Here is a 13,134-nt window from a genome sequence, read left to right as displayed (position 1 = left end):
CACTCTGAGCGTCTCAGAGGCGGAAGTGTGATGACGTCACCCACAGCGTTCATCTTTACGAGAAACAAAACATCTGTCAGCATCCGATTGCTCAAAAGTCACTTTGATGAAGGCATTTAAATACAGGAATATTTGTATTCAATACGCCTATCCATTTCATAAAGATTTTTTATATAATATATATATATATCAGACATTCAATTATCCACGTTTATTTACACTCAGACCAAAAATATGCATGTTTATTTTTACATTTCCTTGACAAACCTTTAATTTTTTAATTAACATTGATTTATCCTATCCCCTACTCAGTTCCAGTAGTTAATCAACCTTAACACTTTTTTCATTGGTTCACTTATTAGCCCAAATCCCTAATTTTACAAAACATTTCAAAATTATTTGAAAGGTTAGAAGACATTGTCGTTTGTATTGTATTCTATGGAGAACAAAATGACATTCACATAGACTCAGTGGACTGACAAGTTTTATTTTACATGAAACTGATTATTTTCTCATCCATTTCAAAGGGAATAAAAGCCATCTGTGAATTGAAAATGTTAATCTTACAAATCTGTAACGTGTTCACGTTTTATTCCTGTTATGTTCAAATCAGTGAATTAGCAGGAATGTTTAAAAATGGGATATATTTGATGTGTCAAAGAGCGTTGAGGCCACTTCCTTCAAGTTCCTTCACTTCTTTGAAGGAAACCACTTGCTCATCTTCTGAAGATGCTGCCTTTTTCTTCAGGTAGGCCGGGCTTCTTCCAGACCTTCAGAGAGAACATTTGTCACAAAACGGCATGCGTCCAAATGTCATTGCTTGGTTTGAGAGATTTATTAATTGAATTCCTAGAACAACACCGGTCAGAAGCTTCAGTCTTTCTTTTCCAAATGGGACTTGCAAGCATTTGTTGTAAACAGCAGCACTACTAAGCAGCTAATGAAGCTCACCATCTCTCCTCCACATCCTGGATGGTGTCTGGCAGCGGAACGTTTAGCGTCTCAGGCAGAAAGCAAGCGAAGCCTGAGGCTACCACAGCTGCCCCCCCGTAGACCACGCTGGGCAGCGAAGGGAACACCTGGGGAGCCATGAGTATACTTTGTTTAGTTTGGACATCGCATGCATACTTTTAGATATGTTCTCAAACAACCTGAACCTACTGTCCAATAACTTAACAGTGACCTTACACAGAATAATATGAAAAAATAGCATATTTTTTATATCTACAGTATGAATGGAATATTTTCATTGTTAGAGCATTGAAAACCTGTTTACAACATTCTAAATACGCTTTTTAACGTTATTAGAGCCCTCTGGACATGAACTAACACCCCTATGGTCACCTTTACACTCCTATTACCCAATATTGTCGACATAATAAGAGAAAATAAGACATAATATAGAACCACGTGTGTTAGTATTGGTAAAGTTCCTTCTTATTGTTCGTTTCTGGTCAGTTCTTCCTGCTGTGGCTATTGTCTCGTGAAAGTACCATTACATAACATTTCTGACACCTGGTGACCGGTGTAGAATACTACATATCACAATGTGTCTTTATTTGTATTTTAGTTCATTTAGCCATTTTCATGTTTGAAAGAACTTAATTTAGGCCACAAATGTGTAAAATTAGCGTAAATGTGCATATTTTTGGACTAATAGGCCATAGTCAACCACAAAACCGCTATGATTAACTCACTAATTATTTTGAAAAACTGTCAGAGTGAAGGCATGAAATTTGAAGTGGCGTGGTGCAACTTTGCTCACCAGTTTTTACTCGACAGGTGATGCGGCAGCCTGTAGGCGGACATTCAAATGTTGCTTTTGTGGCTATTTGATGATAACATGAACACCGTGCAGACTGAAGTATTATTCTTTATGACAGCTTTCAATGACGTTCACTCAATTTAAGAGAAAGCCTAACACAGATGAAAGTGGTGTTCTTCCAATCCTGGCTGGATGATTTTTGGAGTTGTCAACGTGTCCATGTGATATCTCGTCAACCTACGGGACACCGCCTTCTTGGGTGGGAGAAACGCTTCCGTTGTAACTCAACAGCAAGAAAGGAAAGTCTATCCTTCTATGTACATTTTTATAGTCCTAAAAAGAGACTACTATTCTATGCCATTAATGACTGCAATGAAATGATTTTTGCTATTAAAGTTTGACCTCGTCCAGGATGAGGACAGCCGGCGCCGCCATGCTGCCAACTCTGGCCATGGTGGAGACCAGACCCATTCCAGTCTGCCTACCACACACACACACACACACACGCACGCACGCACGTTAGTAATGAGATGTGAGGATGTTATATGGTGTTGATGGTTGGTACCTGATGATGGTGGGGTAAAGTTCTCCAGTGTACAAATAGACGGTGGTGAAGGACGCTGATGTGAAGGCTTTACCGAGACATGCCACTGTGGTTCTAACGGTCTGCATGTCTGCATCATGCAGCAATTAGTGACACCACGATTGTCCGTCTGCATGCGCTGCCGTGCCTTACCTGCCGGCACGAAGATGTTGGCGAAGATGACAAGGGCGGACATGATGAGGCACGAGGCCTGAGTCACTCTTCTCCCGAGATAACTGAGCATGCCCAGAGCCAAAAGTTTGGCGGGGAAATCAACAGCTCCAAAGATGATCTGGATCATGTAAATACTCAGCTGGACAAATGAAAAGCTGGTCAACATTTGAAGAAGGAAGGTCTCAGCTTGTCTCCATTGCAAGCTTACCCCAAACTTCTGCAGGTCCATGGCCAAGCCATAATAGGCAAAGCTGGTTGAGAACCTGCAAAGAAAGCATCATTAGGTGTCCTCCGTGAGGGGAGTCGATGAATCACCGTTAAAACAAACAACTGACCAGGCTGCGATGAGACACATGGAAATGCGCCTCATTCCTGGAGTCCTCACCAAGTCGTAAGCTGTCAGCATCGTCTGAGAGGACTCCATCTCTTTGCTCATGTGAGAGTGAAGAACCTGAGATCACACGCAACCCGAGTCAAGCTCTGACTGGCAGCAAAAAAACATGTCAACAACACGCTACCTCCAGTGTCAGCTTGTCCACCACTTCCTTTTTTCCGTTGATTCGAGCCACTCGGTGCAGGGTCTTCAATGCCTTTTCAGATTTTCGCTTTAGAACCATCCATCGCGCCGACTCAGAGTACCACCTGAGCAGTTAGAGACTTTGATCATGTGACCATTTCCACGGAAAAGACCCGTTTCCTAATCGTCCAAATGAAGACAAACCAGCTGTAGGCAAAGAACAAGAAGTGGGGAGCACAGACCACCACCTGTAGCTTCCGCCAATCTCTCAGCCAATAAGCCAAGCCCGCCAAGATCAGCTGACCAAAGGTGAAGAAGAAGGAAGTGAGCGTGCCCACCAGCGTCCTGGTTTTGGTCGGAATCCACTCCACCTCTGATGACAAACAGCAAGCGTGACTGACTGCAGACGCGTGGAAGCAGCGCTTGAAAAGCTAAACAGGTAGACGAGTACTCAGGGACACGGAGTTCAGGATGACCCCCGACACTGCCATCCCGCTCAGAAACCTGAAAACGCAGTAGATGGAGTAAGACGGCGAGAGGGCGGAGCTACAGCCGAGGATGCCCAACTGCAGGTAAGACCAAATAAGGACCGTCCGCCGCCCAAACCTGAGAGAAACATGCAAAGATGGAGACTGTTTGACAAATGGAAGAATGTTGAAGTGTTGACACTCACCTGTCAGACAGGCCGCCATAGATGATGGCGCCAGATAAAACTCCGCCCATGTAGATGGTCTGAATCATCTGCTTGAGAGGACGCAGAGAACAAACCAGCTCCCACTGAGGAGGACAGAAAAGACACTACTTCACTATACTTTTTGTGTTTAGCGTTCCTTCTTTATCCGCTATTGCAGGTTGTTCTGCACATTCTGGCTTTAGTTTGGGTCGGTGTGTTCCTGTGACCTCGGAAACAGTGGTGGCGAGGAACTCGGAACGGTCAAAGGTCCATCCGTCCAAACAGCTTTCGGTGTGCAAGTGGCTGGTGTTAGCAGAGCTGTTAGCCGCTAGCAGGTGCCACTGAGGCGTCACGTACCTGAAACAAGCCGACGTTTAGCCATCCACATCGTGCAAGCGGACAACATCCGATCAAACCTGCTGCAGCGGTCCAGTCGTGTTCCTGAAGAGTCCAGAGGTATGAAGGCCTTCCAGACGTCTTTCTCCTCCACCTGAAACATGTCATCATTGTTACACTCTCACACACCCCACCAAACACAACAAGATGTACCTTCAGGAGGCTGTGATTGGCCGACAGGCTGCAATGGTGTGAGGGGGTTCCGGAAACAAAGTTGTTTAAAAGGTTCTGACTCGCCATCAGGAGGCCCGGGAGGCTGATCAAAGTCACATGGAGCCACTGGTACCGCCCAAAACCGCCCATCTCAGGTCCCCAAAAAGCAAGCACACGTCAGACACTCGCCCCCACAACATCGGCAGTTCATCTTCATCAACACAATGCAGGAAGAGTAAAAGTACTTTCACGGTCAGGAAAACCCAATTATTATTTTTCACCTTTCATCTCAGTTTGAATCAATCTATAATTTGATTCAAATGTTAGAAAGTTCAAACCTGAATATTGGACTACTGGTCACGCTTCTGTTGCTACCCCCTCTCTGCTTTTTGTTGCAGCGCACCTCTCCTGCCAATCACCAGTTAATTGACGCACCTGCATCCCATCTGGCGGCGACTCTTAAGCAGCAAGCTCACCACCACTCGTCGCCAGATTGTTGCCAGACTCACGTCAAACACGGCTCTCCAGCATTCTCATTTTGCTAACTTGCCTTGCCTAGTCTCAGCTGTATGCTGTTCTGCCTGTACCCCTGTTTAGCGTGTTTTCCAGCAGTGTGAGCACCTCCCTAATTTAATCCTGCCTGCTTGGTTTTCAGCAGTGCTTTTGAGTTTGCCTTTTGCTAGTTTCCTCTGCCGTGTGTGTTGGTAGCTCCCTTAGTTCTTGCCTTTTTCCCCCGTGAGCATTCCGGGTGTTTTGTGTTGGACTTTTACCTTGCTTTTCCTCTTTGTATCTTTTTCCGTTGCGTGTAATAAATATCATTACACCACTCAACTCTCGCATCTTGGGGTCCTAGTTCCGGCATTCGCCGAAAGCCTAACACACGCTTTGTGCTTTATCTGCCAAATATTGCTGTGTGCAATAATTGGGCAACTCAATTTAAAAAACACTAATCATTTCCCTTCTAACTTATTTGCATTTAAGTGAAAATAAACATTTTCACAAATATAGCCATGCTTCTTATCAAGACTGTATAGATCCTTTATTTAACCCCACTGACATGAAAAGTCTCTTTTATTCCAAGAGTGAGTCTGTGCATTTTTCATACAGTACATACATATACTGTATGTACAGTGGTGTGGAAAAGTGTTTGCCCCCTTCCTGATTTCTTACCTTTTTTTGCATGTTTGTCACACTTAAATGTTTCAGATCATCAAACTATTTTAAATGTTAGTCGATGACAACACAACTGAACACAAGATGCACTTCAAAAATGAAACTTTTTATTATTAAAAGAGAAAAAAAAATCCAAACCGACATGGCCTTGTGTGAAAAAGTGATTCCCCCCCCCAGTTAAAACATAACTTAAGTGAGATTAATTGAGATCTATCAGTGTGGAAAAGGTTATAAAGCCATTTCTAAAGCTTTGGCACTCCAGTGAACCACAGTGAGAGCCATCATCCACAAATGGCAAAAACAAGAGGTCACAAAAGACCCCACAACAGCATCCAAAGAACTGCAGGCCTCACTTGCCTCAGTTAAGGTCAGTGTTCATGATTCCACCATAAGAAAGACACTGGGCAAAAACGGCCTGCATGGCAGAGTTCCAAGACCCAAAAAAACATTCAGGCTCGTCTGTTTTGCCAGAAAACATCTTGATGATCCCCAAGACCTTTGGGAAAACACTCTGTGGTCTGACGAGACAAAAGCTGAACTTTTTGGAAGGTGTGTGTCCCATTACATTTGGCGTAAAAGTAACGCCGCATTTCAGAAAAAGAACATCATACCAATAGTAAAATATGGTGGTGGTAGTGTGATGGTCTGGGGCTGTTTTGCTGCTTCAGGACCTGGAAGACTTGCTGTGATAAATGAACCATGAATTCTGCTGAAGGAGAATGTCCGGCCATCTGTTGGTGACCTCAAGTTGAAACCAACTTGGGTTCTGCAGCAGGACAATGATCCAAAACACACCAGCAAGTCCACCTCTGAATGGCTGAAGAAAAACAAAATGAAGACTTTGGAGTGGCCTAGTCCAAGTCCTGACCTGAATCCTATTGAGATGCTGTGGCATGACCTTAAAAAGGAGCTTCATGCTGGAAAAGCCTCCAATGTGGCTGAATGACAACAATTCTGCAAAGATGAGTGGCCCAAAATTCCTCCCCAGCGCTGTAAGAGACTCATTGCAAGTTATCACAAACGCTTGATTGCAGTTGTTGCTGGTAAGGGGGGCCCAACCACTTATTAGGTTTAGGGGACAATCACTTTTTCACACAGGGACATGTAGCTTTGGATTTTTTTCTCCCTTAATAATAAAAAGTTTCATTTAAAAACTGTATTTTCTGTTCTTTGTGTTGTGTTGTTAAATCTTTTTGATGATCTGAAACATGTAAGTGTGACAAGAAAAATAAGAAATCAGGAAAGGGTCAAACACTTTTTCACACCACTGTACATACCGTATACGTATATGAAAGGCACAGAAAAGAGAAAGATGTGCGTGTTCATGTCTCACATAAGGATTGTGCCCGATGGGGAAATTCTGAAAAGGCCTCTTGTCAAGTCTCCACATATTTTATGCTTTCCAAACATGTTTAAGTTTAAAATGGATCAGTCACATGTTTGCCATGTGAAAACACCGCTGTGTAAAATGAAAGGACATGAGCTAAATACATGCAGCACCTGGCCAAACCTCATTGCTTAACTGATAGCACTTCAATCAGGAAGTACGCACGATGGCCGACATGACGGCAGCCCTTTGTGTGCATGCGTGTTGTTGAGGGTATGGAAGAGGCGTGTGATGATGAGTGATGTGGCTTTGTGCCCATTACTGGTCCATCCATCTGCTCCATCAAGTCACCCTCATGTCATCATTCCACAAGGTTCTTTTAACATTAAACATTAGGAGTGTCACAAGATCTCATCACATGAGATTAAAAGGTGAGATTTGTGGTTTGGAGGAAAGTTGTATGGTGAGAACAGGGCAGCCAGAAGCCAGATGGAAGTATGGCATGGCTCTTATGAATGATAATACAGTGATATAGAAGCGGCAGTGTGCAAGTCATTATTGGAATTTATGCACACCTTGCAATCCAACCTACCATGGTGTTCACAGTGTCAGTGACGCGTGGATGTTTTTCCATGGGAGTTAAACGGCTGCTTGCTACTTGTTGTCCGAGCAGAAGCTGTAGTAATTCTACATTTCATTGATTTATCACATCTGCCCACGTAGATGTCGGGAGTTGTCTGCACCATTAATCACCGAGCGCTTCTATTGATGCTCATTCCATTTGGCTCAGCGCCAACTTTCAAGCACCAGCGATCATCTGTTCCGTTTCATAACACACCTCATGCGTAGAAAAGATCCGTGTTAACAATTTAGCCACATGGTCGCTATATTTAGCAAGTAGGGGTGCACATTTAAGTGTGTTCAATTTGGCCATTGTATACAAGTCATCAACAAAAGGTCAAGAATCCACCGGGCAGGTGAGCGGGAGTGATCTCCACCTCCGTAACGCCGTGCAATGCACGTGTGAAAGCTGTAAAACGCCTCCACAAGGCAACCCAGCCCTTGACCAACAGAGCCAAGAAGGCAGACCTTGGACACAGTCGCTTTCCTGGCAAAACATGCATTGGTTGCCAAAGTGTGGCGCAGCGGCCATCTGTGGAACGTGGCTCATCGTGGAAATAAAATAACCCAGCAAAAGTGGAAAAATAAGGCAAAAAAGGCATAATATAACTAGAAAAAACCTCAAATGTTGATGCTAATGACTAATAAACACAAAGATTTGTCTTTAAATATATACTTAATCTTTTATTCCAATTTTTTAAATTCTATCAAAGACAAGTGGACAGCCCTGATGTGAACGGACAAAAACAAGTACATAAGAGAAATACATTGAGCTGTATTATTATTCGTTCATTTTCTATGCCGCCTAATGCTCACTAGGGTCGGGGTGGGTATGCTGGAGCCTATCCCACATGACTTTGGATGAGAGAAACTCCACACCATTCGAACCCAGATTTTCCACGTCTCCTGACTGTGTGGCCAACATGCTAACCACTGTTATTATTAGAATAATGATTATTTCTTATAATATCCAGTATTATCATTATTTGGTCTAAAAAAAAATGTTGACAATATACTTGAGTGTCAATTTGTGGGACAAAAAACATTTCACAGTGCGCCTGTTTTTTGTTAAATAACAAAGTTTGTTTGTATAGTCATATCGTTTCATTGTGCTTTTCTAAAAATAAATGTTAAAATCTCATCCTGTGTTGTCTCGTGACACCCCTAGTAAACAGACACCTGGGTAAATGAATAACAACAATAATAATAATAATAATAATAATAATAATAATGACTTTCTAGCAAGCTGATCAAGACGTGTAATTCGAGTAATTGTGTGATTCCTCACCTCCTCCAGCAGCTCGCTGAAGCCCATCCTGGTGTGAAAAGGATTTCCAGCTTCTGACACAAATCAGCCTGCAAAGAAAAGTCCCATCCCAACGCTGAAGTCACATCAAAACTTGTCCTGACGTGACGCCGCAACGACAGCTTTTATAACCTCAAACATTTGGAGTCTGCTGACAAGTCTTAAAGGATTAGGCTGCCAACATCCAAACTTACACAAAAGAGGATTTCCTCTTACTTACAGCCAGCGGGAAAACTGGGACTGGTGAGACTGGGACTGGTGAGACTGGTGAAGACTGGGACACAGCCTCCTCAGGTGGCGAGACTTGAACACATCACTGAGCTCTCTCTCTCTCTCTCTCTTCACGTGGTGGAGTTAATGTTACAGTGAGTGTCGCTTGCAATTAACTCCGACATGCTGCGAACCAGATGCTGTCATTTTCATTCCACACGTCTCATCAAACTCTACAAGTCAGACTTGAAAACAGTCCTTTGCTTTCCCGGTGTCTGCTAACTCGTGACTTTGCCGTCTTTTCCTCCTCCCTCGCTGACTTGGAATCCATGAAGCAACAAACAAAGTGGATGGACAGACTGAGGGAGTCCAGGCGAGTCACAAGCGCTTGGCGTTCGTGACCCGCCTCACAGTGTTCCCACATGGCCAGGTGAAAGGTCAGCAGCTGAAGAAAGCATTTCTGCTTTTCTTGGACAACTTTGGAGATGTTTTCTTTGGTCCCAAGTTGACTTTGATTAGCGTTTGACACGTTTTGGTGGTGTGGAAGTGGCACATTCACATGTAGAACATTGACTGCTCACGTTAAAGCCAACAATGATTGCTAGCTTCCACGAAAACTTTTAATAGGAACAAGCAAACATTGTCACACATTTGAAAGAGAAAAAAAAAACCCTCACTGGATGGACATGACATGTTTCAAAAAAGAGAATCCTCTTACGGTGCGTTCAGGTGCAGTAGTGTGGCTCAGTTATCTACAAATATGGATGCAGTCCAAGGTCAAAGTGTCTTGGACAACGTGGAGACAAACTCTTTGACCTGAGCAAACAAAAACCACAATGAAACAAACAGGAAGACGGAAATGCTCCAACGTGACTGAGAAAAAGTCACCTGATCAACCATCGCTTCCTGTTTGATGCCGTCGTTCTGGAAGTCCTCGTTGGCGTCCACAACGAGGACAGGAAGTTCATTCAGGTAGTCCCAGTCCAATCTGCAAAAATCCAAATCATTCATGTCGTCTTCCGGTGGGATTTTGACAAAGGTGTGTGTGTGCGTCCGCACCTGAGCGCCCTGTGGACGAGCCAGTCTTCATGTTTGAGGTGGAGTTGTTCCAAATACTCCACAGGAAGGTCACGCTCTTCCTCTCTGCCGCGATGGATCAGACGCTGCATACAGCACTGATGCGCAAACAATTCAGCTGACTTGTATACATGACACATGACAAAGGCACACATGGGGAAGGGGGGGTACCTGTGGCTTGGCTCTCAGGTAAATGATGGCGTCCAGGGCGATGTCCTCCTCAAAGTTGCTCAGCAACCACCTGTGCCAATCCTGGTAGACGCTCCACTCCGTCTCACTCAGGTTCCCACACTCAAACAGGTTGGATGCAAACACGTACCTGAACACACACACATCCAGAGTGAAGATGTAGTAGTTGAAGTATTCTCAGTTATTGTGGGATATTGTGTGGTATTGCGGTGCCAGCGTATCTTCCGACTGCTTGCTCACCTGTCTGAGTAAACGGAACGCTCGTAAAACTGAACGGGGTTTTCTGCCTGCTGAAGTTTCACTGATGGCGACTGAAGCTGAGAGCGAACTCTGCTGAGACATGCATAACTCTGACACACACACGCACACAGTTAACTCTTGTTTTGGGAAGTCCGAGGAGTTGGACAAGGTTTGTGGGGCCGTGCTTGGGGGAGATGCAGAGTCCAGTTCTTTACCTGGAAGGTATAGGACCAACGACTGGGTTTGTCGTAAAGCATGTGGAGCAAATTTCCTCCGCTCTTCTGGGAGGAAGTCAGCTCCTGAGGGCAAAGTTTATCATTTATTTTGAAAGGACATCTGTTTGTCAAAAGCGTTTATTTTGGATAGACATTTCCACTCACCTGGTAAACGTCCCTGCTGTCATTTTGGACGTTGCACCACTTGCCGATGGGTTCTGGTATAACCTCCCACTCTGATGACGCCCTCTGAAGGATACGCACAAAAGTGGACTTCCCGGCCGCTGGAGTCACAAAGAGTCACCTTCTGACTTGATTCCATTCAGGATGACTAGTGACCTCATCACTGTCATCTAACTTCATCACAACATGTTCATTTTCCTACATAAATCCTTACATTATTTTACTACACATCTCTTGTCCAAAGGATAAGTGGCATAGAAAATGGATGGAGTTATTGCTTGTCTATTTTATTACACATCACATGTCTATTTTACTATACATGGCTTGCTATTTGAAGACCATGTTTCATTGTGTTGTATTGAAACGACTGTTGGTGTATAATAGCAGGCTAACAGATCACATTACAATATAAAAGTACAGTATATGTAAACGGCACATATGACTGATCGATGGCATTCGTTGAAATGCAAGATGAACTCACCTATATTTCCTTCGATTGAAATCTTTTTGTGTCGGCGGGGGAAATTTACCGCCGTGTTCGGACTAGTGGAAAAAGCGCGCGCTATCTTCGGTGGAGTCGCCATGTTTACAAAGTTGTCTTCGCGCTGCTTGTTTGCTCACTTACTGTAACTCTTGCCCTTGTCATAATTTGAGCGTCTTTCATTCAAGCCCGCGCGCGGAAAGCCTAATGACGTACTTCCGGTAGGGATGAGCTCTTCGAACCAGCGAATAGCCACATTCATACTCACATGTAACTTATATAGCATTGATATCTTTGGACATATAACAATACATATTACTATAATATAGTAATAATAGAGACAGGGCCGCCTGCGCTTTTTTCACTTTTTGTTTTCTGTAACAACAAAAGAAATTCCTATCTTGTGTGCTGAGATACCCCCCCCGCCTTCATAAGAATGAGCTGGCCCATGTCACGTGACCAGGGTACCGTCCATCGCTTCCTGTTCACTTAAACAGAACTTTTTGCAGAACATGATAAAAACCCTTTCTATAAAAGGCAAATTTAAGAAGTATGTTCTTTTTCTTTTTTTCCTCTTAAAGTTGTGTCCCTCACACGTTTATGCTTGTTTGATATTATTTCCCTTCTTTTCTTGCTTGTTCTGTCTGGATTGTCATCAGTCTTACATTTCCTTTATTCATTATATTACTGCTGTTCTGTAAGACGGCACTATTCACATATACAAATATATACACATGTATGTATGTATGTATGTGTGTGTGTGTATATATATATATATATATATATATATATATATATATATATATATATACACACACACATGTATATACACATGTATATATATATATATATACATACATATATACACACACGTATGTATATATATACACATATACACACATGTATATATATATGTATATATATAAAATAAGTTATTACAATAAAAGTTACGTCAAAAGTTAATTATCGAAAGTATCATTAAATAGAGCTCACGAGTGCCATCTAGTGATCATTTAATACACCCATTCATTCATCTATGCAGTTTGTTAGGGTCGCGGGTATTCCTATCCAGCTGACTAGATACCCTGGACTAGGCCAGACAAATACAAACGGCCCAAATCCTTCATGAAACTAGAGTATATATATATATATATATATAGGCTACAAATAGGAACTAATGTATTACGTATTGCTTTATGTATGAATATATTGGAGACAGCGCTTGGGGAGTATAGTCATGTTGATCGTTTATACATTTTTTTTTAAATCTCTGGCTGATTGCAGTTCCTCTTACAGATGATCCATCCTTCAACAAGACGTAAAAATACCAGCAAATGCCAATTTCTTTTTTACATTTGGTGATGTTCCAGTTATACGAGCATAGATATTCCATTCTATACACGGACTTCTATAATAATTAGAGCTCCTCTATTTATGATTTTACTTATTCAAATGCTCTACATTAACCACATATGCAAAACTAATGTATTTTGTTGCTGATGGCATACGGATGGTGTGTGTGTGTTTGTTAGACAGGAGCATTCAGTGTAAACGTATTCAACTATAGTCAAATCTGTCTTAGCGGCAACCTTTACAGAACAGCCACCTCCCTATAGCAGCCACTGAAAAATCTCCCCCCCCCCCAGCAAATTTACATGTTATAGACCCTGTGTATAGCAGTCACCTGTCCAACGCGGCCAGCGGCCACCCATTTTGTCTCCCTTGGTCAATATCTGACTGCATATAGCGGCCAAATTACCAACTCAAGTAGAAGCTTCATGCACGAAAAAGTTTCGTTTTTCAATCAATGACGCCGTCATGTGTAGACTTTAATTACTGAGTCCTAGCTCA

At 42.9% G+C, this 13,134-nt stretch overlaps 2 protein-coding genes across 6 annotated transcripts; both read right to left on the bottom strand.

The window, feature by feature from the left end:
- Positions 1–281: 281 nt before the first annotated feature.
- On the bottom strand, positions 282–9,635 carry oatx (organic anion transporter X). Of its 5 annotated transcripts, none has more exons than XM_054755208.1 (16): positions 9,617–9,635; positions 8,671–8,738; positions 4,262–4,411; positions 4,129–4,202; positions 3,940–4,069; positions 3,713–3,816; positions 3,491–3,645; positions 3,244–3,412; positions 3,041–3,164; positions 2,858–2,973; positions 2,731–2,785; positions 2,502–2,661; positions 2,331–2,439; positions 2,168–2,246; positions 952–1,079; positions 282–770 (listed from the first exon to the last, which is right to left on the bottom strand). In XM_054755208.1, the coding sequence occupies exons 2-16, from the start codon at positions 8,695–8,697 to the stop codon at positions 656–658; spliced, it is 1,695 nt and encodes a 564-aa protein (XP_054611183.1). In that variant the 5' UTR covers positions 8,698–8,738; positions 9,617–9,635; the 3' UTR covers positions 282–655. The 5 variants fall into 5 exon arrangements, 4 of the variants coding, with proteins under 4 accessions (XP_054611183.1, XP_054611184.1, XP_054611181.1 ...); XM_054755206.1 differs by lacking the exon at positions 9,617–9,635 and adding an exon at positions 8,909–9,053 and having other exon boundaries at positions 283–770; XM_054755207.1 differs by lacking the exon at positions 9,617–9,635 and adding an exon at positions 8,883–8,954 and having other exon boundaries at positions 283–770.
- LOC129169126 (deoxycytidine kinase 2-like) lies at positions 9,529–11,919 on the bottom strand. Its single transcript, XM_054755210.1, has 8 exons — positions 11,284–11,919; positions 10,785–10,903; positions 10,620–10,703; positions 10,405–10,514; positions 10,147–10,294; positions 9,958–10,073; positions 9,787–9,886; positions 9,529–9,714 (listed from the first exon to the last, which is right to left on the bottom strand). Exons 1-8 carry the CDS (start codon positions 11,384–11,386, stop codon positions 9,676–9,678), a joined length of 819 nt encoding a protein of 272 aa, XP_054611185.1. The 5' UTR covers positions 11,387–11,919; the 3' UTR covers positions 9,529–9,675.
- Positions 11,920–13,134: the final 1,215 nt, after the last annotated feature.

Source organism: Dunckerocampus dactyliophorus, chromosome 16, assembly GCF_027744805.1.
Source record: "Dunckerocampus dactyliophorus isolate RoL2022-P2 chromosome 16, RoL_Ddac_1.1, whole genome shotgun sequence".
NCBI lineage: Eukaryota > Metazoa > Chordata > Actinopteri > Syngnathiformes > Syngnathidae > Dunckerocampus > Dunckerocampus dactyliophorus.
The sequence above is the reverse complement of the archived record's forward strand: the minus strand, read 5'-3'. Positions and strand labels throughout refer to the sequence as shown.

Bases quoted from the DNA above. Each gene is read 5' to 3' on its own strand.
- oatx (XM_054755208.1), bottom strand. From the start codon at position 8,697: ATGGGCTTCAGCGAGCTGCTGGAGGAG. The intron at 2,662-2,730 runs GTAAGCTTGCAA...TCATTTGTCCAG, and splicing joins TGGACCTGCAGAAGTTTGGG to CTGAGTATTTACATGATCCA. The intron at 1,080-2,167 runs GTCAAACTTTAA...ATGGCTCCCCAG, and splicing joins CTGTCCTCATCCTGGACGAG to GTGTTCCCTTCGCTGCCCAG.
- LOC129169126 (XM_054755210.1), bottom strand. From the start codon at position 11,386: ATGGCGACTCCACCGAAGATAGCGCGCGCTTTTTCCACTAGTCCGAAC. The intron at 10,704-10,784 runs GTGAGTGGAAAT...CTTTGCCCTCAG, and splicing joins ACAGCAGGGACGTTTACCAG to GAGCTGACTTCCTCCCAGAA. The intron at 9,715-9,786 runs GTGACTTTTTCT...TTGTTTGCTCAG, and splicing joins AGGAAGCGATGGTTGATCAG to GTCAAAGAGTTTGTCTCCAC.